The sequence below is a fragment of the Coffea arabica genome, chromosome 4e (genome assembly GCF_036785885.1).
Source record: "Coffea arabica cultivar ET-39 chromosome 4e, Coffea Arabica ET-39 HiFi, whole genome shotgun sequence".
Lineage (NCBI taxonomy): Eukaryota > Viridiplantae > Streptophyta > Magnoliopsida > Gentianales > Rubiaceae > Coffea > Coffea arabica.
The window spans coordinates 18226932-18251200 of record NC_092317.1 but is presented as its reverse complement, the minus strand read 5'-3'; the positions used below and the strand labels follow the sequence as shown (position 1 = coordinate 18251200).

The 24269-nt window shown below is 35.0% G+C and overlaps 1 protein-coding gene across 2 annotated transcripts; it reads left to right on the top strand.

The window, feature by feature from the left end:
* The first annotated feature begins 610 nt into the window (after positions 1-610).
* On the top strand, positions 611-18346 carry LOC113742826 (beta-galactosidase 10). Of its 2 annotated transcripts, none has more exons than XM_027270821.2 (19): positions 611-954; positions 1071-1166; positions 1732-1844; positions 2085-2151; positions 2252-2344; positions 4950-5093; positions 5818-5906; positions 8759-8864; positions 9034-9121; positions 9242-9360; positions 10434-10598; positions 11627-11835; positions 12913-13022; positions 13243-13352; positions 14888-14995; positions 15809-15919; positions 16528-16739; positions 17419-17755; positions 18030-18346. In XM_027270821.2, exons 1-19 carry the CDS (start codon positions 754-756, stop codon positions 18138-18140), a joined length of 2589 nt encoding a protein of 862 aa, XP_027126622.1. In that variant the 5' UTR covers positions 611-753; the 3' UTR covers positions 18141-18346. The 2 variants fall into 2 exon arrangements, with proteins under 2 accessions (XP_027126622.1, XP_071903856.1); XM_072047755.1 differs by having other exon boundaries at positions 2252-2348; positions 4954-5093.
* Positions 18347-24269: the final 5923 nt, after the last annotated feature.

The window sequence follows — 24269 nt, the reverse complement described above, 5'->3', positions numbered from 1 at the left end:
CAATTTTAAGTTATTCTTTCTCAACTCAACAGAAAAAAAAAATGCAGAATCTGTTCAATTTCAACCGCAGTGTGAACTTAGTGCGATTTATGTATGGAATTTTAAATTATTCTATCTCAATTCAACAAAAGCTAGTTAAAAGTTTGGTTTCATGGATAAACTTGTTAAATACATAAAACGAACTTTAAACTCATCAAAAACAAATAAATAAACTTAAACACTTCAGTGTCAATTCAATTAAATTCATTTACACCCTATTCATATTACTCACATCCATCACATGAGCTGATGTTGTTGAGTCTTGTTCAATTCAGTCCAGTTACTGTAAATTTTTAATATACAATATATGTGAAATATTTTATTCATTTACACGTATTTTGATTACAACAATATGTAATACAAAATAATATAAAAGTGTACCAATCGAACTGAAGCGCACAGCCCCGCTACAGCACCAATACTTCCTCTTCCCCCCTCCCCCACCCCACCCCAGCCCACCCCACCCCAAAACAATACACAACACACAGACACACATTGCGTACATAATTACGTACACGAGTTGTTTGTGCTAGCCAATTAAGAGCCTTGAGACCCGAGACACTAAATTCTTTGTCTTGGGTAACTAAAGTTTGCCGTTAAATAGCTAAACTGAGTGGCAAAATCCTTCGTGAATTGAGCCTAGGGAGTACTATATATGATACCTCTGCTCATTTGCTCTGCCTCATCTTCCTCTCTTCTCTGTAACTTTATCAAATGGGAATGAGGAAGAAGAAGCTTTGCTCAATCTTCATCCCACCATTTACAATACTAGTAGTACTAACTTGTGTATTCACGTTTTCATCAGCAGCAGCTGCTAATTACAGCATCACTTATGATCGACGCTCTTTGATTATCAATGGCCAGAGGAAGCTTCTCATTTCCGCCTCCATTCATTACCCCCGCAGCGTCCCAGCTGTCAGTATTGCTGCTAGTATTTCCTTCTGCATTTGTGCTTTTTCTGTAGTGAATAATTAGTAGTTGTCTTTGAAAATGATTAGGAACTGACTGCATAATTGTGGAATTCCTGATAGATGTGGCCAGGGCTGGTCCAGTTGGCGAAGGAAGGAGGCGTGGACGTCATTGAAACCTATGTCTTCTGGAATGGTCATGAGCTTTCGCCGAACAATGTTAGTTATTTCCCAGCACGATTGCGGTTGATTGATAGAAATGGCGTAATTTTGAGCTGTGTTTATTTGTATTGTTCTCTCTCTTTTTTTGGTGGGTATGGGATCTCCGCAATCACATTGGTGCTTTATACAGTGAACTTAGTGGTGGGCATTGGTTTGATTTGCAGTTGAATTGGTGGGATTGATTGTTGGACACCGACTTTCAATAAGTGACAAAATTCATTGTGTTTTTGCACATGGTTGTCGTGTGTCTACATTTTTTATGTTAGCATATACATTGTCCAGTGCAATTGTGACTATAAATTGCCGAAACATTTTATCCCTTTTTTGCACATTTCGTACAAAAATGACATGTATGCCCTTCATAATTTAATAAGTAGCTCGAGTTTATTCATTCTTTGTAAGTTAAACTGCCTAATGCATGCCCTTTTCACTAATTATTTTCTAAACTATGTCTGCTGTGTGTGCATTGAGTTACACAGAATAAAAGAGATGGCATATGATGGCTAACTTGTAACTCTTGTCTTATTTTTGTTATGGCGAATTTGGAATTGGTCTTTTGCAGTACTACTTTGGAGGAAGGTATGATCTGGTAAAATTCTGCAAGATCGTTCAACAGGCTGGCATGTATATGATACTACGTATTGGTCCATTTGTCGCAGCAGAGTGGAACTTTGGGTATGCCAAAAGTTGACATTAAACTTTTTTTTCCCCTAAACCAAGCATTATATATTATCTGTGGGCAAGTAATGAAACCAAATATTATGCATTTCCTATGTTTAGATCCCACAAGTGGTCAAGTTAGAATATATATGTGTTCCTTGATAGTATAAGCATATTGAGAAATTCATGCGCATTATCTTTCTATTGTGAAAATGCTGATATAAAAGATTTTAACAATTACCATGAATTGTACAGTGGAGTGCCTGTTTGGTTGCATTATGTGCCGGGCACTGTTTTCCGAACTGACAATGAACCTTTCAAGGTCTGTACTGGATCATCATAATTTAATCGACATATTAAACATCAAAGCACTGTTTATCTTATTCCTTTTACAAATGTTCATTGGCTGCTTTGAATTCCAGTACTACATGCAGAAGTTTATGACATATATAGTGAATTTGATGAAGCAAGAAAAGCTTTTTGCATCGCAGGGAGGGCCTATCATCTTAACCCAGGCAAGTAAATTGTTTTTCTATTAACTCTGCTTTGTTTAAATATGAAAAGGAGCTTTAATTTGTTTTATTATTTGAAACCTAGTGAACCTTCACATATCTTAGCTGCTGAAAATGATATTTTCTTTGGTTCATATAACTTTTCACTACTGTGGAGCTTTCAGTAAAATCATCTAAAGTGTTAAGCTGTTTGAGAGGCAAGTAAATTGTATTGTTGAAGAAATGGCTTCCAAATGTGCAGGCAGGATTTTTTAAACGGGGGCTAGACAGTGGTACTTTATAGTGCATAGAGGTGATGATTTGAACCTAGAATGACTTGCTGCAGTAGGATTTCTAGTTAACATTCTTAATGAAGTGGCGTCTAGCCCACTTCAAAAAGGATTTTCTCCCAGACGGCTCCTATTTTTGTCTTAAAATCTGCTGTCTCTGCTTCATGTTCTTAAATGTATCTATTCTGCTGAATAGTCACTAAATTTTTCCTGGAGTGCCAGTTTTAAGGTGGTATATAATTTCTTCTTCTTTAAGGAAGAGGGAACCTTTGGAATGTAATATTACTTGAGAGGACCAACATGAGTTTTGCCACAAAATTTTTTTGAAAAAAAAAAAAACTAAATGTATACAAATAGCGTAAATGATTATATTACATACTATCTGTTTAAGTGGCCCACTGCATTTCAGTTTTCTTCAAGTTTCTCCTTTGCTACATGAAGTTCAAATTGGAAGATATCAACCATGAGGAATTGTTGTCATTTGTCAATTGCTGACTTTCATTTGCCAAGAAACTCTTCCTTTCCTCGTTCTCCTTTTCCAAAAGCATTTCAAAGTTAATAAATATTGTCCAGACAAATCGAACCACAAATCAACTAGCTGACCATAACAAATCCTGAAATTTTGTTATATACTTCAGCGCATATTTATAAACTCATGTGAATGCGAAGGAGAATTTGATTGTACTCTCAATTGCCATACTTATCCTGGTGAAAACTTGTGGGCTTTCATTTATATTCGTATGGAAGAGATGTGACAAAATGTTCGGATCATTGTGCAATGTCTTAATAAAAAACCTAGAGATTAGGACATACATTGATGAATGAGTACCTTTTCTTTAATCTTTTCGGTCCTGCTTGGTTGTGTATAAAGGGATTCAAATAACTGACCCAATTAAAGTCTTGCCTTTCCGAATCTTAAATGACTGCAAGGCAATAAATGAGATATGTCTATTTGGTAAAAGAAAAAAGAGGTAAAAAGGGAAAATGGATTGTTAGAAAGTTCTATAAAACATGATATCAAAATGAGAAAGCTTTCCAGTTTCTCTGAACTTCTTCTTTTTTGTTCTTGGCGTAGTTTTCATAGTTCCAAAGGTTTCAGACAACTTTAACATACTATATGCGTTGGTAAAGCAATTTCCAAGTTTACTAACGATTATTGATTTATATGTCCTATATTTTCCTTCCCATTTCAGTGAAAAATGAACACAGCCACATAATGGCAGGAATTAAATGCCAAATATCATAGGAAGATTATAGCTGCATATTGCTTCCCTGTATCAAGGTTTGTCAAAGACAGAAAAGCCAAACCACCACCCAACTGAGTACCTAAACCATATTGTCTCCTAATTATAATCAACTTTTGTGCTGAAAATTGAGCACCATATTAGAAGCAGAATGAGTATTTAGCAAAAGCAAGCACATGCCCCTTGTCACCGTCTTATCACACAACCAACAGTCTTAGAGCACTAAGTCTTCCTCAACCAATCCCAAGCTCCCAGAAACCTTATCATTGCAAGAAAAATAACAGGCACAGAGTACTAAGAATCCCTGAGCCATGCCAAATTGGAGAGACCTCTCAGTTTTTCTTAGTTTAATTTCTACTAGCCCTGCTGCTTCTCAAGGTAGCTTCAGGTGGGTTATATACAGTAGGAAATATTCTTTCCACCCTCTCCTTACCTTTGTGAGAGATATCGCATCTAAAACCTATTTGAACTACTTTTTTTAACTTATTGTGCTTCAAGGATTGACAGTTGGGAACCTTTTGCAGTAGATGAACCCATAAGAGAAAACAGTTAGTGATGCATTGATCCAGCTAGGAATTTGTAAAGGAATGGATATTGTCTCATAGTATTCTCCACTTCTGCTTTTATGTCTGGAAAAAAGATATACATGCCTAGAATAAATGTCAAACTGGGATTTAGTTCTCTCTTCAGATTAAGGAAAAGCAATGTACATGAATATCTATGGTTCCATCCGGTTTTAGAAGCATATATGTTGATTCTTGCCTCAGCTGTCAGTCTTATTCCCAGTAACCATTGGCTTATCTTCATGGTGTAGGTGCGTGGGAACTTGACTGAAATTACTTGCTGTTTAATAAGATTCTTATAATAAATAAAGGGGCCCAAAGGTCACCAATTATGACATTAAATTCCACACTAGTCCTTGCCTTCACATTTTCCTACTTCCATGTGCAATCTGAAGGACATTAAAAGTGTGTTGAAAAAGTTGGAATTGCAAAAGAATATAGTCAGGAACTGCATAAAACTTCTCTGCTGTTTTATGTTTTGATCCTCCATTTCTTTAAACCAGAAGTACATTTACAACTTTGTGTCCTGCAGGTAGAAAATGAGTATGGTTACTATGAAGCAGCTTATGGAGAAGGAGGCAAAAGATATGCTTTGTGGGCTGCTAGAATGGCGAATTCTCAAAATACGAGTGTACCTTGGATGATGTGCCAGCAATTTGATGTTCCAGATCATGTGGTAAGCATGTCATTCTTGACCTCTTAAATAGATGGATGAATTCACTGTTAGTGTACTAGTTTTTATTTAGGCAATTGAAGTATGAGTGATGGTAGGACTTCAGCTACAGTGTCATTTGAGTAATAAAACTGACATGCATGGTCTATGGCACCACTCATACACCATGTAGTCTATCCAAGTACCACATCAATTTTGTTCCATTGTTTAGCATCGTCATGCACCAAAATTTTTCCATTCCCAGGCATTATTAGACCATGAGTAGTGGCTTTGGCTAGCTCACATAGTCAACAGGTTGGACCGTAGGCCATGCTCCACACAAGCATTTTAAACTCAAATGGAACTTCCACAAGATTAGGTTGTTAGAGAAATGCACAAAACAATGAGTCCAATATGTCCCTACAAGGTTAGGTAACGAAACCTTTCTCCAATCTCATATTCCACTTGAAAATTTGAGCTATTCATTCTTAGATTGACATGTAATAAATAGGAGGAATGAGGCTGGCTGATTTTAATTGGGTAAAATTCAAATTGCAAAGAAACATCCCTCTGACAATAAAACCATATCATGACAGTTCAAAGTAGATAAATCCACTTATCTCTTCTTCCTTAAAGTGAATCTCCATTCAATTTTATTACAATATTTTCTCCTTAGTTTGCTTAATGCAATGTGGATTCAGTTACATCATTTTCACCATGAATACCATTTTACTTAACTTCTCTGCAGATTGATACGTGTAATTCATTTTACTGTGATCAATTCAAACCAATCTCTCCAAACACGCCCAAAATTTGGACTGAAAATTGGCCTGGATGGTACAGTTTTACTTTTCTATTCTAATATAGTAATTTTTCTATACTCATTTCAGTATAATCACATCTGTGTTCTTGTATACTGCTAGTGATCTTGGATATTTATGCCAGAAGCATGTATTTATAACTTTTCCTTTTTTTTTTTGGATGGTTGTTCTTTTCTTCATTTCATACTTTATACAATTTTTATAGCACAAATAAAATTTTGACGCCATAAAACCATGATTTCAATAAAAGAAAAATCCGAACTAGTATCAGTATGTGTGTTTGGTGTTGGAAAAATCCTGTCAAATTAGGACACTGCAAATTTTATCATTGTAAACATCCAGTTTTTTATAAGGTCTAAAAGTAAATGTTCCTTGGATGTTCTCTTTTCATGAAAACATAATAGTGCAGAGCAATATTGACAATATAGAGAAAAGCACGAGCTTTTTTACTTATTTGGCAGTATTCCTATTAACCACCATTCTTTTCCCCTTCCACATCATAGAGAAGAGCAGACTTTTGAGTTTCTAATATTGTCCAAGATGTTATTGAGCAAGACATACATCTATACCTTGACCATTATGTATTTCATCTTTTGAATTTCCTTTCATCACTTTTGGATTGATTCCACAGGCTCTAGGTCAAAAGGTTGGATGGAAAATCACTTTGATGATGAACCTACACTAAAGGATAATCAGGAGCTCCAAATGTTGTTATTACATCCTCTTTTTTAAGTATCCACTATATTTTGTCACATGATACCTTGTGGGTTCTTGAAGGATGCAATTAGATACACTATGTCTACCTTGAGAGTATCTAATGTTGGGTGGTTTCCTGTGTTGGGAAATAGAGCGATCATAAGCCGCCTACGGTGGGCCCATTTGGTTAGTGTCCTTGACTTTTTTGTCCCATGACATGTGGAGGGTTCTTAAACAAAATGCAAGTGAATAGACCAAGTCTAGCTCGAGAGCGTATCTGCATATATGAGGATAGAGTGGTTATAAGCGGCCTACTTTGCCCCATAATAATAACTTGAAATTAACCTCTTATAAACAAGGAATTGGGTTCCTGTAGTACATCAGAGAGCATACGTGTTGACCAACATAATTCAAACTTCATGCTTGTCTGTTTAAAAACAGATAGAAAGACCCTTGCAAGGCTATGATTGTCATATAAAGATTTTTTAGTGATTGTTGTCAAATAATTGTTTACCTGTAATAGTTATCAATGGACATGAAGTTGCCTTTCTTATACATGAACTTGGGCTTGACCTGCAGCATATCCATATTCTTGTTATAATCACCATATCTAACCATTTACGCCAACATATCATCTTTGCAGCATAATGTTTTTGGCATTGGCTTTCAATTCTTTTAGAGCCTATAATTTGCCCATCTGCTTGGAACTAGAAGGTTTCCAGTATTCAATATAACACACCAGATACACAGAGTGAGATAAAAAAGACAATAGATCTTTATGTCTACAACAACCGCTTTTGACTTATGCAAACTGTAACCATCATCTTCTGCATTCTTCTCAAATAATCTTCTGTATCTATTTCAAAACCATCGCATTAATTGACTTTGAAGTGGGCTCTACTTTCAAGATTTCCTCTAAGCTATTGGTCTTCTAGTATCCATTGCTTATTTGGATATTTTTCTTGGTAGTTATTGTCCAAGAGAATGTGCACATAAGTGCATGTGTGCTAATGGGAAAAAAGTCTCCCTGCTTATCAACTGAAAATTTGGTCATTGACTTAATTCGATTGGGTTATTTCTGATGTTTTTCCATTTTGGATAAATTGAAAGGGGCTAACTTTTGTCTCCTCCCGCTTCATGTAAGGATTATCACTGGTATTTGTACGCGATAAAATTTCAAGTATGCAAAACGATAAGGAAAAATACACGACAAATATGCAATATATAAATTTAGAAAAATATGTGAGTACAGTCTCCGGAATTTTCTCGAGTTTTTAGAGAGTTCCCTTTGATTCTTCCCTTCGAACGCTAATCCAAGGGCTTTGTAGCTTGTTCTTAGATCCACCACTAATTCTTTCAAATCTTGATATGGAAGATTTGAAGAATCTAGAAAATATTTGAAGACTCAAGTCTTGATATATGGAAGACTTGAAGAGCTTGACGATCCAAACTTTTGTAACTTGGAGCTTCAATACTTGAGCGTATGAGATGCCTCTTTGATGTCCCTCGACTTGGTAGAGAGACTCCTATTTATAGTTGTGGTATGAGGTAGAGGTTGAAAACATGTATACCACTCTACTTTTCCGGCAAGACATGCAGTCATATTAGGACTGTGCCAGTTAAATATTATCTCTTCATTTTGTATTTATTAACAAAGAGATAATACTTAAGAAATATTCCCTTGATTGGCCAGACTTGTAGGGACATATTACATGGTGCCATTTGATTGGATAAGCTATTGCAGTATATAAAACATCTACATGGATTAAATAACTCTAGATATTATTTCTGTAATAAAGAAATAATTATTTAGATATTTATCCATAATTTTGCCAAATCACATAGACATGTGACGTGGCATAATTTAATTGGCAGCAGTATCCTGGCGATTTTAAGTGGCCGCAACACCTCATCTCAGCACGTGGAGAGACATAATTGGCTACCGAATAGCCAAGTTTCCAAGTGTGCATGACATATGGCCACACTCAATTGAATAAAACTAAGCCGTAGAAATGACTTATAGACCAACGGTAATTTTTAGAATTTAATTAAAATTCCATTGTCTACAGTATTAAATGACTACCAGTTGCAATATCTTGTCCTTGACACAGAAAAACATTTTTTAAAGTCATGCAATTTTCTCATTGATCATGCACTCCATTCTTTTCAAAGGTTCAAGACATTTGGGTCCAGAGATCCTCACAGGCCTGTGGAAGATGTTGCTTATTCTGTTGCCCGCTTTTTCCAGAAAGGAGGAAGCTTGCATAACTATTACATGGTACTCTCTTAAGCTGAGAATTTGGTCATTTTTTTAGTATATGGGCGTGTTTTCTTTAGTAATTCCTCCTTTACAAAGTGGTAAAATGTGGAGCTCAGAATAATAGATAAAAGCCATTCTGTCTCGTCTTCTACACCTATTCCAGTTTCATGATTTTCTTTTCCTGCAGTACCATGGTGGGACAAACTTTGGCCGGACTTCAGGGGGCCCATTCATAACCACTAGTTACGATTACGATGCACCCATTGACGAATATGGTGAGCATGTGTTTCTGGCTGATAAAGACAAACTACAAATGCTTGGACTTGTGAAAGCTCATAGATCAAATGTGAAATAGCATTACAGATTGACTTGATAGATTCTCACATGGATTCCAGGGCTAGCAAGGCTTCCAAAGTGGGGACATCTTAAAGATCTTCATAAAGCTATAAAATTATGCGAGAATGTTTTGCTGGGCAGTGAACCATCATTGCTGTCACTGGGTCCTTTGCAGGAGGTAACTGTTGTCCTTTTTGATCCTTTACTCTTCTATGCCCATATTGTGAGTTTTCTTTTGGCAATCAGCCCAATTGCACTTGGTACTCTATTTGTCTGATAATTGGTACTTGATTTCTCTAGCTATATCACCTGTTTGTCGAATAATAGTTATTGCACTGATTGTTTTTTAGCATCAGAAATTCCAAATGATTCTGAAACTTATAGGCAATGTAGACTTGGTTTAGTTTCGGGATATATAACTCTTGAGCTGCAAATTCAAACACTCAAGTCCCACATCTTCTGAAAGCTTCATTAAAACCATGAAGAGACACAGCTAATGCCTCGAGCTTACTTCTTTTCATATTTGTTTGCTGTTTTTGGTGCAGAATTCCTGTAAAGATTTTAATCTAGTTGAATTTGTACTTTCATGCTTCTTTGGTGGTATCATGTAAAACCATAGTCTTTGGAAAAAAATTGAGCAAGGCAACTGCCCGGCAATCTGTTGTCAATCATTCATTTTCTAAACACAAAGTATTTCTTCCAGTGGTGGACAAAAGAAAAAAGAGGAAGAACAGGAAAAAGAAAAAAATATGATTTTGGTAAGTGTGCAACTTGAGAACGACTCTGCTATATCTATAAAAACTGCCAAGGGAATGAAGCTGATTTTCCAATTGCAAATACTCTTTCTTTAGCTATTATATCTGTTGAGCTATTATGTCCTCAGTGTTCTACAAACTGGTGCCACTCATAACTCTTAACCTTTTCCTGACAAGAGAATTCATAGCAATGAAAATGGTGGCTTGACATATCTTGTCATGGTTTAACTTGAAGATTTAAGCGGAAATTGTATCTATGCTTTTTCCTATTTTGTATCTTTTGAAAACTTTTCCTAAAGAAAATCGAACAGAGTTAAAGTGAAGGTGACTCCAAATTTTCTGTGCACTCTCGAAAGTCTTGTCTTCTTTGCACACATTCGACTACAAGAGGGGATTTTTCTTTGGCTAAATGCAATGTTTGTGACTAAGCATTGATTCTTCTGTTTAGCTGTTGCTTAATCACTGAAATGCCAACTGAATATCCACATTCATTTAGGCTGATGTATACGAAGACATGTCTGGAAATTGTGCTGCATTCATTTCCAATATGGATGATAAAAATGACAAAACGGTACAGTTCCGAAACAAGTCATATTACCTGCCTGCATGGTCAGTTAGCATACTGCCAGACTGCAAAAATGTTGTGTTCAACACTGCAAAGGTAAGTTTTTTAATAGAAGCTTGATATTTTAATGTTTCGGGAGATTTATTGTTTCATGCATTATAAATTACATAAATTCTGCTGAATAATAAGAAATTTGTGTAGCACTTTTGACATTGATTGAAAGAAGTTCCAATAATGTCAATTTGGTTGAATTCATCTGGCTCTCTTATCAAAATATTCTGATATATGCCACTTGAGTTAATCTTTCCCCATCTGAAATGTCAAATATTCACATTTCATCATTTTGTCTTGTATGTTATCATGAGCAGTAAAATGTAGTGCGAGAAAGATGATGCTTAAATTGTACTTGCTGTTCTTATATGCTTGCAAGGAAACAAGTGAAGGAGTGCACTAAATACCAACTAAAAGAACAACAGACCTTATTTTCTCATACTAGTTATCCTGACTCCCCGACAGCTGTTGGTCATGCTGTAAATGATTCGTTGATGATGAAACATATAAGAAGCAATCTTTCTTCAAAGCCTCTGTTACCTGCCAATTGGAATGTTCAACCATTTATCATTCAGAGACAACATGAACTATAGAAACAGTTATAGCTACTGCAGAAAGGGTCTAGTTTTCTGCATTTTGATTCTGTTCTCTGGTAAAGAGACATTCAATATATTGTACCACAACCTGATCTATGAACGTGAGATGGTTAAAAAAGGAGTGAGATATTTCATAATGTATGTGCTTATAATACTTACACACATGTGGACTCTAAACCTTTTTCTTTTATTGACGTGTGCCAAGCAAGTCTAATATTGTAACGAGTGGCAGTGAGATTTCAACTAAGGAGTTCTGTCGGCTGTAGGATCATATGTAAACGAGCTCATCCAATAACTTAAGTTGTCAAGAGGAATGTGATTCTCCTTTTATTTACCAAATGTGACAAAATGTATTACCTTTACCACGATAAAAGATGTTGATTTAGTTGATATCCCACAAGGAAAACTTTTTCTGTCTTTTAACTTGAAAACTGGGCTGTCGTTTAATTTTCTACTCCTTTCTTCTCTTTGCATTAGGTTGCATACCAAACTTCTGTAGTTGAGATGGTCCCATCAAACTTTACGTCATCAACATTATCACCAAATAGGGACTTAAAAGGTGTTACATGGGAAGTGTACCAGGAGAAAGCCATGATATGGGGCCAAGCTGATTTCACTAACAATGGCTTTGTTGATCACATTAACACCACTAAAGATACAACAGACTACCTCTGGTATACCACAAGGTTGGTCACACTTCAGAGATATTATGATATTTTCATTCATATTTTGCATTACATTGTGCAAGTGTGCCTGAATGCTATTATTATGCCTCTATTCTCTGCTATTATATTCGATTGGTTAATAAGGAACTTGTTTTAGACTGGAAAGTCTAGCCTCAAACACCCAATTTGCTTTCCTGTGGTTTATATTTTATATACATTTCAACCACAGTTATGTGTATTGGCAGATCAAGTTTGCTAATTTTTCCATGAATTCATGTCCTTTTTTTAATCGCAAGTTTAGTAGTATAGTAAATTTCTTACATGTGAACTGGACACTGTGTACAACATTTTAAAAGCAAATTGAAGGATTTGAATATGAAATAGGATACTCAAGTCACGTATGAATTTTACTGCAGATTACACTAGTGCTTCAGTCAATGAGTGGTGGTGAATCTTCCAGATTTGCTTTTGGGGCTTCTAAATTTCTTCTTTGGTTTTTAGTGATTTGTTGCTCCTACCACTTCACAACTAGACTTTTTTAAGCATATAACTCAAACCTATCTAATCTTCTATTTATGACATGAGGTTTGGTAATCATCAACTTTTCCAACTGGATAGATGTTTGCTAATTTGATTTCACTTTTGAGATTCATTTACCTGTCTAATTTCATGATAGTTTTGTGACACAAGAATAAATATATTCTGTGTTGTGGTTAAAATTGTTGAATAGTGTACAGTTACATGCAATGTGCCAACATAACCAAAATTTAGCAAGCTTTTTAGTTTATTAAATGTTGGACGTTTTCATTCATAACCCGTCTGTGTCTTTTTAGTAAATTCATTTAGTTATTTATTAATTAATTCTTTTGGTCCTGACTATGGCATATTATGTACTTGAGTGCTCTTGACTGTGGCGAAGTTTCTCAAATCTACTGAGAGATGCCTGGCTAACTTATGTATTCTTGAAACATGTAAAGTTATAATCAAAACAGCAGCATTTCAATTAACAAATGGTGAAAAATTCATGACTTTGTTTGCTTCTAAATGATTAAGGGTACCTTTTGTTGACGATCATGTCATGTCTTTTCCTTTTGACAGTTTCCTTGTTGATGAAAATGAAGATTGCTTGAGAAATGGAAGCAGTGCAATGCTTTTAGTTGAATCCAAGGGTCATGCACTCCATGCTTTTGTTAATGAGAAACTTCAAGGTTTTACTGCATCATAATTTTTCTGTTTAGTTCAAAATGAGCTAGCAATTAGGTTAATTGCAAGTTAGGATGACCATCTAGTGCATCGTTTCAAGTTATTGCTGCTTTGCCAAGTATATGCCAATCAGCGAATGATTCATAAAAACTGAATGGGCAGTTTTTGATCTGTGCAGATGGTTCTTTTTAAGATTGAACTCATTATTTGAATGTTGTTCTTCAGCTACTGGTACAGGAAACGGAACAGTATCCACCTTTAAGTTTATGAGCCCCATAATTCTCAAGGCAGGAAAGAATGATATTGCTATATTGAGCATGACAGTCGGGCTACAAGTAAGTTGTTTGGCATGTGGCATGTATTTATCAGCATAGTTACTTGGTAGTGGATTAGCTTAATAAGTTGCTAGTTTCCTGTATGTGCAAATATGATGTCATTTAATGAAAATTGCTTTGCTTATTAGCACAACAAAGTCTCGTGTGTTCACTTGCATTGTTAACTACTTGGTCCTCAATGAGCATTAGAGTTGCTACATGCCTGCATGAGCAGCCAGGGTACGAGTTAATAAAATAATGGTCTGCTTATCAAAGCCATAAAAATGGAATTGCTGGGATATGATATGTAGTTCACTTAAGTTCCTCTTAAGAAATGGTGTCAAGAATAGAAGTCTTTTTTTTCCTTTTTAGGAAAAATTTTTTAAGCAAGGGAGGGAAGGGCGACTTGAACCTAGCACCTCTAAATCTTGGGGCCTCAACCTTAGCCACTAGACCAAGGCCTCCTCAGCTAGAAGTCACATTTTCAATGTCAGACTTAACAAAGTTGACTAGAACATTGAGATCTGGGTTTGCCACCAAGAACTTTTATAAAGGTTCATAATCTTAAGAATGGTGCTTAAATTTGCTACTATCTAAGCAGCAATGCACTGAAGGGATGACAATGTATGTTCTTCACTTCCAATCCCTTTTAGAAAGAGAACAATCTTCAATTGTGAACTGGGAATCCCAAAACTTTACCACTACATGACCTGGTACATGATCTTGTAATCTCAGGGTGTGTTGTACAGTAGTTTTGCATGTAGTGTATGGTATTCTTAGTCAACTCATGATGGCTTTCATTACTCTAGTAGGAGTTACAATTTTGATAAGATGCCTAGACTAAACTGCTCCTGGGAAAGCTGCTTCCTTTCATTTGCATGTACACAATGAGCCATGTACTCTGTCAAATCTACCTAACATGTGTTATCTATGAATGATGTGGAAGACGTCTGCTTGTTAAACAATTAAAGAATAGGGCGCTTAGGGACTAGTCAAAAGCGGGAAAAGTCTGGCCAATTGACTATGGAGCTTTGAGATACCGGCTTGATGCATGTACATCATTGTTACTTTTCCAGCACAGAAGCACTTCATTTTGGTCTGAAAGATACATAAAAGAAAATTGGAAAATCAAATAAGCTATTCATAGATTTTCTCAAAATCAGATTACTGACATCAATGTGCCTTTTACTTCATTTCTTTGCAGTAATATTTGAACATTTTGTGCTAAAAATGAGTTATCCTAATCTTTCCTTGTGTAATTGGAAGTCAAAATCAGGTACATATTAGTTGCTATACAGAAACATGCTTTCCCATGTAAAAGTGGTCTAATATAATTCATCTTGATTTTGTGCAAGGTGTAATTTTTTTTTTATTATATGGTATTACAATGAGCAGACATTTTGACAGTGGAAAGTGACATTTTAAATGTTATAAAAGACAGCTATCTCTAGGATAACTTACTGATCCAGACGAACTGCTAGTCACATATCTATTGGGTGGTATTGATTCATTTTAACAGTCGCAATTCTTATTTTGATGTCGCATTCGCTTTATAGAATGCAGGACCTTTCTATGACTGGGTTGGAGCTGGTCCAAGCAGCGTGAAAATTCTGGGGCTTAAGAATGGAACTCTAGATTTGTCTAGATATACGTGGGCCCATAAGGTATTGCATTTCTATCGGGAAAGACGAGTCCTCCAGCATAATTCTTTGTTATTTCTGATTATGTGTTTTATCTTCTACAAAAACTTTTCTTTCGACGGTATTTATTTTTTATACTCTCATAATTACTCTAGGGTAACAAATAATAATATTTATTTTCTATACTCTCATAGTTACTCTGGGGTAATTATGTAATTTTTACTTCTTTTTGATGGATATTTTCTGTCACTGGAAGCCCTTTTCTTGGCGGATGGCTTGGAATAATTTGATTAGATTATTTATACTAGTTATGCCATTATAGGACTATAAGATATCAGGATTTTGATTCTTTAGTGTAACTTTTAGTTAAGAATGTAAAACTGCGCTGCCTTTAGTGTTCCTTTCTGCCTATTGTCCTTATTCTAATGTCTTTCTTTTCTCTGGACTTAGCTAGTTCCTTGTGGTTAGTCATCTTTTATGGTTAAAGAGACCACTTTTCTTTTCGTCTTTTAGTTTGATTTTGTCCTTTCCTTTGTTAAGTGTTGCTTCCATGCATACATATTTAACAATTCATGAGCACGTTGTCTCTAGCCCTGAAAAAAATCACCCCTCCTTCAGAATCCAAATGTATTTTGACTCTATATGAGCGAGTTGTTGCTTGATGAATAAGTCAATGGATTAATAAATTGTATAATTGAAACTTAGATAAATATGAGGATTCAGACAAGAGTTTAAATAGTAATCATGGAATTTGGTAAAAAAAAAGTAACGTCTATTTTTTTTTTTCTTGGAGAATTTTCGGAATATTTTATCATGATTGTCTTATGATGTTTTCAGATTGGATTGCAAGGAGAACATCTAAAGATATACCAGGGAGATGGTTTGAACAGTTCAAACTGGGTATCCACTACAGAACCACCAAAAGAACAACCCCTGACATGGTACAAGGTATAAGCTAAACGAAACATGATTTGAACAATTTTTTCTGCTCAAACACATTTGAGTTTCGTGAAATTCCTATTTCACTTAAAAACTTCTGTCAGCTTTCTGATAGAATTTGAAGAAATGTTAATTTATTAAATCATTATATAAAATGGTTGGTGGGATAAAACCAAAGCCCAACATTACCTAAGTAAAGATTTCTTTTCAGATGTGCGCCACTTCTGTATCAAGTGAAAAAAGATGTCATCAAACTTGATCCAATTTTATTTGCTTCATGTAATTAAAAATAACTTAGTAGACTTTTTCCAAATCATCAAAATTCCCCTAACACCTTTTCAATTTTGAGTTTGTGGTTACTTTTTAGCTTATTAACTTCTTGAAATTTGCTTTCTCTAGGTACACAGTTTTGTGTTTAAGATATTTTCTCTTACAGATTGTAGAATGTACCATTTATTGGCGTTTGTCTTTAAAAACAAGAATCCAAAGGACCTATTGGGTAATAAAAGCTTATATTTTGGACAAAAAGCAAAGTAAATATTGAAAACTTAATTATGAATTATTTTTTTCTATACCGAGTATCAAATAGGGAAAAATTATCTTATGTGGTCCTTCAGATTGTAGTGGACTCTCCTCCTGGAAATGAGCCTGTTGGACTTGACGTGATTCACATGGGTAAAGGTTTGGCTTGGTTGAATGGAGAAGAAATTGGCAGATACTGGCCTAGGAAAAGCTCTAAACACGAAGAGTGTGTCCTTTACTGCAACTATAGAGGCAAATTTAGTCCCAACAAGTGCAGCACTGGATGTGGAGAACCAACACAAAGATGGTAAGTTCTGTGGCGAACTCATTGAACACTGATGGTGTCTGACTATGGGAGTATCTGTATCTTTTTCATTGATTAAATTGTAGTTGGCTATTGATGTTTGCGTGTTATCTTCGGCTCATTTGTTGCCAGCAGCCAAAGCTTTATATTAGTTGAGTTGGAAGCAATTGTTTGATTGTTACTTTACTAAATATACAATACTTATGAATCCAAAGGTATCTAATTCCCCCTTTATAAACTCACAAACATACCAATCCTCCTCCCACAAAAATAAGAAAAGAAATAAAGAAAAACAAAGGCAGGAAAAGGGAAAATAAAGGATGTTTTGTGGTTAAGGGCAGCTTACTGGCCAGAGAAGACATTGCCCTGATGGAATTCTGTTAAAGATGCACCTGCTTGACAAACTTTGGGGTTTCCTCGAGTCAAAATGAATCGGCTATTGCTTGTCCTGAAACTTTATGCTTATCCTACACCAGACTATTGGTGCTAATGTTATTCAATAAAGTCTTTATTTTATGTTGTTAATGTCCTGAACTTCGATCTGGAGTAAAATTGCTGATTATGTCATAGCATTTAGACTTCTGTGTTACATTTAAAGAATTGAGACTAGTTTTGTTTCATGTTCCTTTTGTCTGTGTGTTACATTCTATTCTGAAGTAGAAGTTCCATTCTTCCTTGTAAGGTACCATATTCCAAGGTCCTGGTTCAAGCCATCAGGAAATGTCTTGGTGATCTTTGAGGAGAAGGGCGGGGATCCTACTCAAATTAGATTCTTCCAACGAAAAATTTCAGTTGTCTGTGCTCATGTTTCAGAGGATCATCCTTCATTTGACCTCAATTACTTTCAGAAGGCTGGAAATGAAAACCTCACAAATAAAGCAACAGTTCAGTTGGTTTGTCCTATGAATGCTCGCATTTCAGCTGTGAAATTTGCAAGCTTTGGAACACCTACAGGGAATTGTGGATCCTATGCCAAGGGAGACTGTCATGATGCTAATTCAGCTTCATTCATCGAAAAGGTACGAGTAAAAAGAGTCGCCATAGCTTTTATTGTTTAGAGTTCTAGTGCAAGTTGCATCTATAGGCATCTGTCTTTCTTAACAGCTGAATTAAATGGAGTCATCAAGAATATAGGTTTAAAGAGTTGATCAGCCATTTTGACCAGAAAGTTTAGTTGAATGATCAAAAGCCGGACATTTTAATGGTTTAGTAACTATTGATTCTATTTGCTCTTTGAAACTTGAAGAATTGCAGATGTGTTCTATTTGACACTTAGTGGATTTTGGTGATCAGGTTTGCTTGCACAGAAACGACTGTGTTTTGGAAGTCGGGAAAGGAAATTTTAACACCGGATTGTGTCCTGGAAGGGCAAAAAGACTTGCTGTTGAAGTAGTTTGTAGCTGAAATTTCCTAATCCAGTGACATTGCTGGAAATCAGTTACAAATGAATTCATCAATTGTGCCATTTCATGAAGATGTTTGTGTTGAAGTTGACAGTTTTGCCCAACAAAAAAGTGGCTCTAATCACTTCTTCTAGCAGTCCAATTTCTACAAATTCAGATGCAATCATTTTTCGTTGGTCAAAAATCCAACACTACTTTTCCATCGAACCTGATCTTTCTTGCAAATTTCCATCTAAAGTCAAGGTATCCAGTTTAAATTCCCATCCTCGGCTACTTCGGAGACTGGAAAATGAATTCTCTTTGCTTCTTACCGCAAAATGGAAAAAAGAATAAAAAAAGAAAAAAGAAAGGCTTAACTTTTTGTTATTCTCCTCGATACTTAAACCGAAAAATATAAGGTAAAGACGCTATAGATGGGATAAATAGTTTAGATCTAGTAGCTTTCATACATTTTTTTCTTTTTTTTTTTGAAGTTTTGGTGTGTTTTCAGTGTATTGAATACATATTCACCAGAAACGTTAAGATTAGAGCTGCAAACGAATCGAGCCGCTCGCCAGCGGCTCGAGTCAAGCTCGATCAATATCGAGCTCGAGTCGAGTTCGAGCTGACTCGAGTCGAAATCGAGCTCGAACTCAAGTTCAAAATATTAAGCTCGTTACTCGCGAGCTCGAGTATATATATATATATATATATATATATATATATATATATATATATATATATTATTTTAAGTATATATATATTTTTATTTTAAGTATATATATATTTTTATATTTTTAATTTTAATAGTAAAATTACATATATATCCTTAATATTTTATTATTTATTAAGAAAAAAATATTTTTTTATTTATTTTTTAAAATATAAAATAATTATTTTTTATTTTTTTCGAGCTCGAGGTTGAGTTTGAAATTGTCAGCTCGTCGAGTTCGAGCTCGATGAAATTAAGTTAAGACTCGGCTCGATTAAGCCAAAGTTCGACTCGACTCGGCTCGTTTGCAACCTTAGTTAAGATTGCCAAAAATTGGAAAAATGTAGGTAATGAGAACGAACGCATTTTTACGTCACAATGGTTACTTGGGCCCGGTTACATAACTATAGCCAATGTATCTAAACTTGGACTAATGGTCAAATTAGAAGTCCTTTTTTTTTAATTGTTTGACAGACTAGTTTTTAGGTTTTTGTTTTGAAAATATATAAATTTGAGGTAAAAAGAACTCATATATTTTGAGTTCTATTAAAAAATAAGATAAAATCTAACATCAATGAAGTTTTTTTTTCAACAATGATGAAGTTGAAAATCTTTATAAAAATAGGATAAAAATCTAGCTAATAGATGCAATGCTATAATCTCATCAACCCAAATGCTGCTTTCAAATATATATATACGCACACACTTATCACCCCAAGTGATTGTAGACGGACTGTTTTCGTGCCCCATTTTTTTAAAATAGAAGAGAAAATGTAGAAAAATGAGTTATTTGATTTTAAAGAAAAAGGGTGTAAAATGGGACATAGAAGTGCGACGGTTTGGACCCAAAATAATAGCCTAAAAAGGATTTTTTAGAAAAAAGTAGAGTGTTATTAGAAAATATATTTTTCGAGAGTCAGGATTATAAAAAGAGAAGGTAAAGATTTGATTGATTCAAATCTAAGGTACCTTTTCAACCTAATTAAGACTAGTTGTGAGATTTAATCAATAATTTTCCTAATGTAACTTATAAGACTTATCACATTTGGATGCTTTTATATGAATGCAAACTTAGATCTAAGGGGTATCGAGGGGAGCGAAATGTCTCTTTAAGACTTCATTGGTACAGATCACATGAATTGTGAAGACCAAGAATGATCTCTTGAAGAGGTCATGAACATGTAATAGATGGATCCAAAAAAGAAAATTATGATATATACATGACCTAGAGAAAAAGAGGGATGCAACATAATAGGTACGGGAGACTAAAATTCGTGACTCAATTTTCTTTCTTATAGAGGAGATAAGAGCGTGCTAAGGTTAAGAAAGCATACTCTGTGACAGCCCCACTTTCCCCTAAGACGAACCAAAGGGGTTAGCGGACTGCCTGCCCAGCTCTCGTCAGGACTAACGGTTCAGTTTCGGGACTAAAACGTTTCGGGACATACAAACGCGCGTAAACAAGTCAAAAGGGCAAAATAAAAAAATTGAAACCGGAGTCGGCCATGAATAGTAACCGACCCGTCAGAACCCAACCAAATATCAAGCAAGCATTCACATCTTGAAACTTAGCATTTACAAGCCAAAGTGGCATACAAAAGTATTCAAAAGTGGATACATGTCTGGTTTGCCAAATCAAAAGAGAAACGGTCCCAAAAGTACATTTAGGGTTTCAATAAATGAGCTAAACAAAAGATATGTCCAACTAGCTCATTTCGGCAATCAATTATCAATTGCAGTCCAAAAGTATTTATTTTCCTATAAGGAAAACAAAAGGAATAGAGTGAGCTAATTGCCCAGTGAGATAATACTACTCAAGCAACCAAGTTCATATAAGCATCAAGCTTTTCATTTCAATACATCAAAAGTAAACAAAGGCACACATTAATGGTGGTGATAAAAGGATACGGGCGGCTCTCAAGAGCCCTTTTCCTCGTTTGCATTCTTGATCGAAGCTCATTGACCCTCCGTCAATATTTAAGAGTAACCAACCGTAGACTCCACTTTACTTCCATTCCTTCCACCCAACATACCCCTACCGGGCCCGAACTCCAAACACTTGCACTGTGGTATTACTCGAGTATACCGGAATCGAGAGTCTCTCATACTACAAGATTCCTTATAACAGTCCCCAAGGTTCATTAATTGGCACGACCAAACCCTCGCCGGCTCGATTCAATCAATTACCAATGGGGTTGAGCTCAATGGTAACAATCATGGTCGTTGGATACTCGTCCAATCGACACCAAGTCAAGTACTTTTCATTTCATGTAACATTCCATGTAACATTCCACTAACATGAGAAATAAGTGAGAGTGATAAAGTACACCCTCACTTCAATCAATATCGATGGTGCAATAACATTTAACTCATCAAATTCAAGTATCAAAGCCATATAGTAACACACAAGTGAGTAGTACACTCACCAAGCTTGCAAATGGTGTTTCATGCACTTCCGTCAAAAGAACGTCGTGAACCACCGTCATGCCCTAAAACATGCAAACAAGTACAATGAGACTCGATAACGAGTCATAAACCAATGCCAAACACGACCCCAATAGGGTTCCATAAGCATATACAAGCATTAGGGGAAACCAGAAAATCCGAAAATGGAATTAGCTTTAGCCCTGAAAAAAATAGTTTTTGACCTCATTTTGCGGTAATGGCACCAAAGGCACTACGATTATCGGATGAAGGTCCAAGACCCACCGTTTCGAAGCTAAGAGATAGGGCTACAATATTACAGAAGGTCACTCAACCCAGTTTCGAGTGTAACCAGGTTAAAAATGTAATCTACTATACCAGAACCGCAAAAACAGATTTACAGAACGCATTCTAGTGCAAACATCATAAAACAGCCTACATAAGTCCAAATCCAGAAATTCCAAACCCATCTGAAAGCTAAGAAACAGGGATACATTTCATCAGAAGACCTCAACAACCAATTCGGAAGCATTCCTAACCAAAATAACCAATTACAGAAGCAATTCCCAAATTCGGGTAAAACCAGGACAGCAAGGGTAATTTCGACTTTTCTCAAGTTACGCTACTCCGATTGACCTGAAATTTTTCAGGTACCTCTAAAATATCATTTCCTACAACTTTCATGTTTTAACCCAAGGCTAATTCGGCCCCTAGATATGAGCTACAGTACCAGGCAGAATGAAGAACATCAAACCCTAATTTTTTCAATTTTCTTCTAAAACAAAAATTGCTTGTGATTATCCACTTTTTCCACCTCCTATATCCCTTACATACCATTTCCAATCATCATACATAGCCACACAATCATATTCATATTAAAACAGAAAAATCCCCAATAATTATAAAACTTCATCAATTCAACCAAAAATCACAATATAATCCATAAAGTTGCATCTTATTCCACCACTAAGCATAAATTAAGCATCATTAGAGGGAGGAGAGGGGTTCTTCACAACTCACCTTAGAAACAAGAGAGAGAGAGCAACTAGTCCTCTTAGCTTTCCAAATAACTCCACACAACACCTCACTATCACTCCCTTAATGTTTTCTATGGAGCAAAAATAAGATTGGATGGTTGAGTGAGTTGATTGAAGCAAGATTGAAGCAAAAAACTTGAAGACTTTTCTTTCTTTTGTTGCTTGAAGAGCTCGGCCAAGAGGAAGAGAAAAATGGTGAATTTTTGGTATTTTTTTGATTTATTTGGTCAATGGTAAGAACATGAATAGTAGTCATAAAGCAACCTCCACTCATAAGGTGACACTTGTCACTTTCATTAATGCTTGCCTAACTTTTGTCTCTCTTATACCAATCCACTTAGCATCCTCTACTTATCTCTTAACACCCGGTAAATTAATTCCAGTATCCAAAACTTAACCTGGTTGGCCGAATTTTTCCGAACTTTTCGCACTAGTGGGTCCCACGTCCGGTATATGCTCTTAATTTTTCAAAAACTATTCGATACTAGAAAAATCATCTAAAAACTATATCTGCTCATAAAAATTATCTAGAAAATTTTCCGGATACAGAAAGTGCAGAAAACAAGCCATTGAATATAATAAAACCCTAAAATGGAAAATTACGGGCTCTCACATACTCGTTCATTTCCCATATTCAAATAGTGACTCTTCTAATTTAGACAGGCAAATGGACTAAACTGTTTCCTAATTATCTAAATAAATTGCAATTCTAAATGATATGGTTCAAACATATTGATGATAAGGGAATAATAGTAGAGAAAATATCATGTAAATGAAAATAACCTAAAAATAGAAAAAAAAAGATATATGAGATGTAATAAATGTCACACAAGGTATGAATCTAGTGCAAAAATGACCTAAAGGGTCTAGCATTGAACTAACCCATTTTTACAAGTCCTTACCAACTTTGGACTAGTGAGAAATCGGGAAAAAATACCACAATTAATATTGGACTAGTGTGGTGACGTCATGCACTCATTATAAATAAATAAAGTATATAAAATATAATTAAAGCGAATAAACACATAAAGCATATAGAGCATGTAGAGAACATAGCACATAAGTATAATATCTATATGCAAAACTCTAGAGAAAGCGAATAAACACATAATTACACAAGTATGCAAGGAAATAAAAACTAAGTATTACATTAGAAGCTCTAACTACAATCTAGAAGGGAAATTTTTGGAAATAATAAACCTATCTATTACATTTGTTTATCTAAATATATTTTTCTTGAGTAAAACGGGACAACCTATCTATTACAATTTGACATTTAAATGCCTTCCAAATCAACATCAAAATTAAATAAATGGAAGTTTAAAATGAATAAAATGAGTAAATAAAAGAAAAAGTACTTAAAACATAAAATCAACCATAAAAACATATAGAACACAAAAAAAGGGGATTAAAAATAATAGAGGGTACATCCCTTGAAATAGTAGTTAAATGAGGTAGAATTTGCCCTATTTGTACTCCAAAATCAACAAAATGGTCAATACACCAATTTAATTAACAATTTAAAAGTAAATGTAAATATATAGCAAATTCAATTTATTATTTTAAAAAAATATGAATAAATATAAAATTCTTAAAATTTATAAATTAGATGCATTTAAATGAAGCATGATTAACAATTTAAAGAAAATAAACAATTGTAATTAAGAAATAATAAAGATTAGGGACCAAATTACAAAATTTGAGAAGTTTTTAGGATCAAATTATAATGTTTACAAAAATAGGGGTCAAAATTGAATAGAAAATAAAATTTAGGGACCAAAATGCAATTAAATTAAGGACCTGAATGAAAGAAATTAAAAGTTTTAGGGTCACAATAAAAATACTCAGAAAATTAGGGTCAAATTGCAAACTCATTTCTGATTTCACCCAAAAAATGACATTGGGCTGTTTCTATTTTTATTTTTTTGGACCATAAACCCCTCGGCCCAAGGTAAAATAACCGGATTATTTCTGCTAA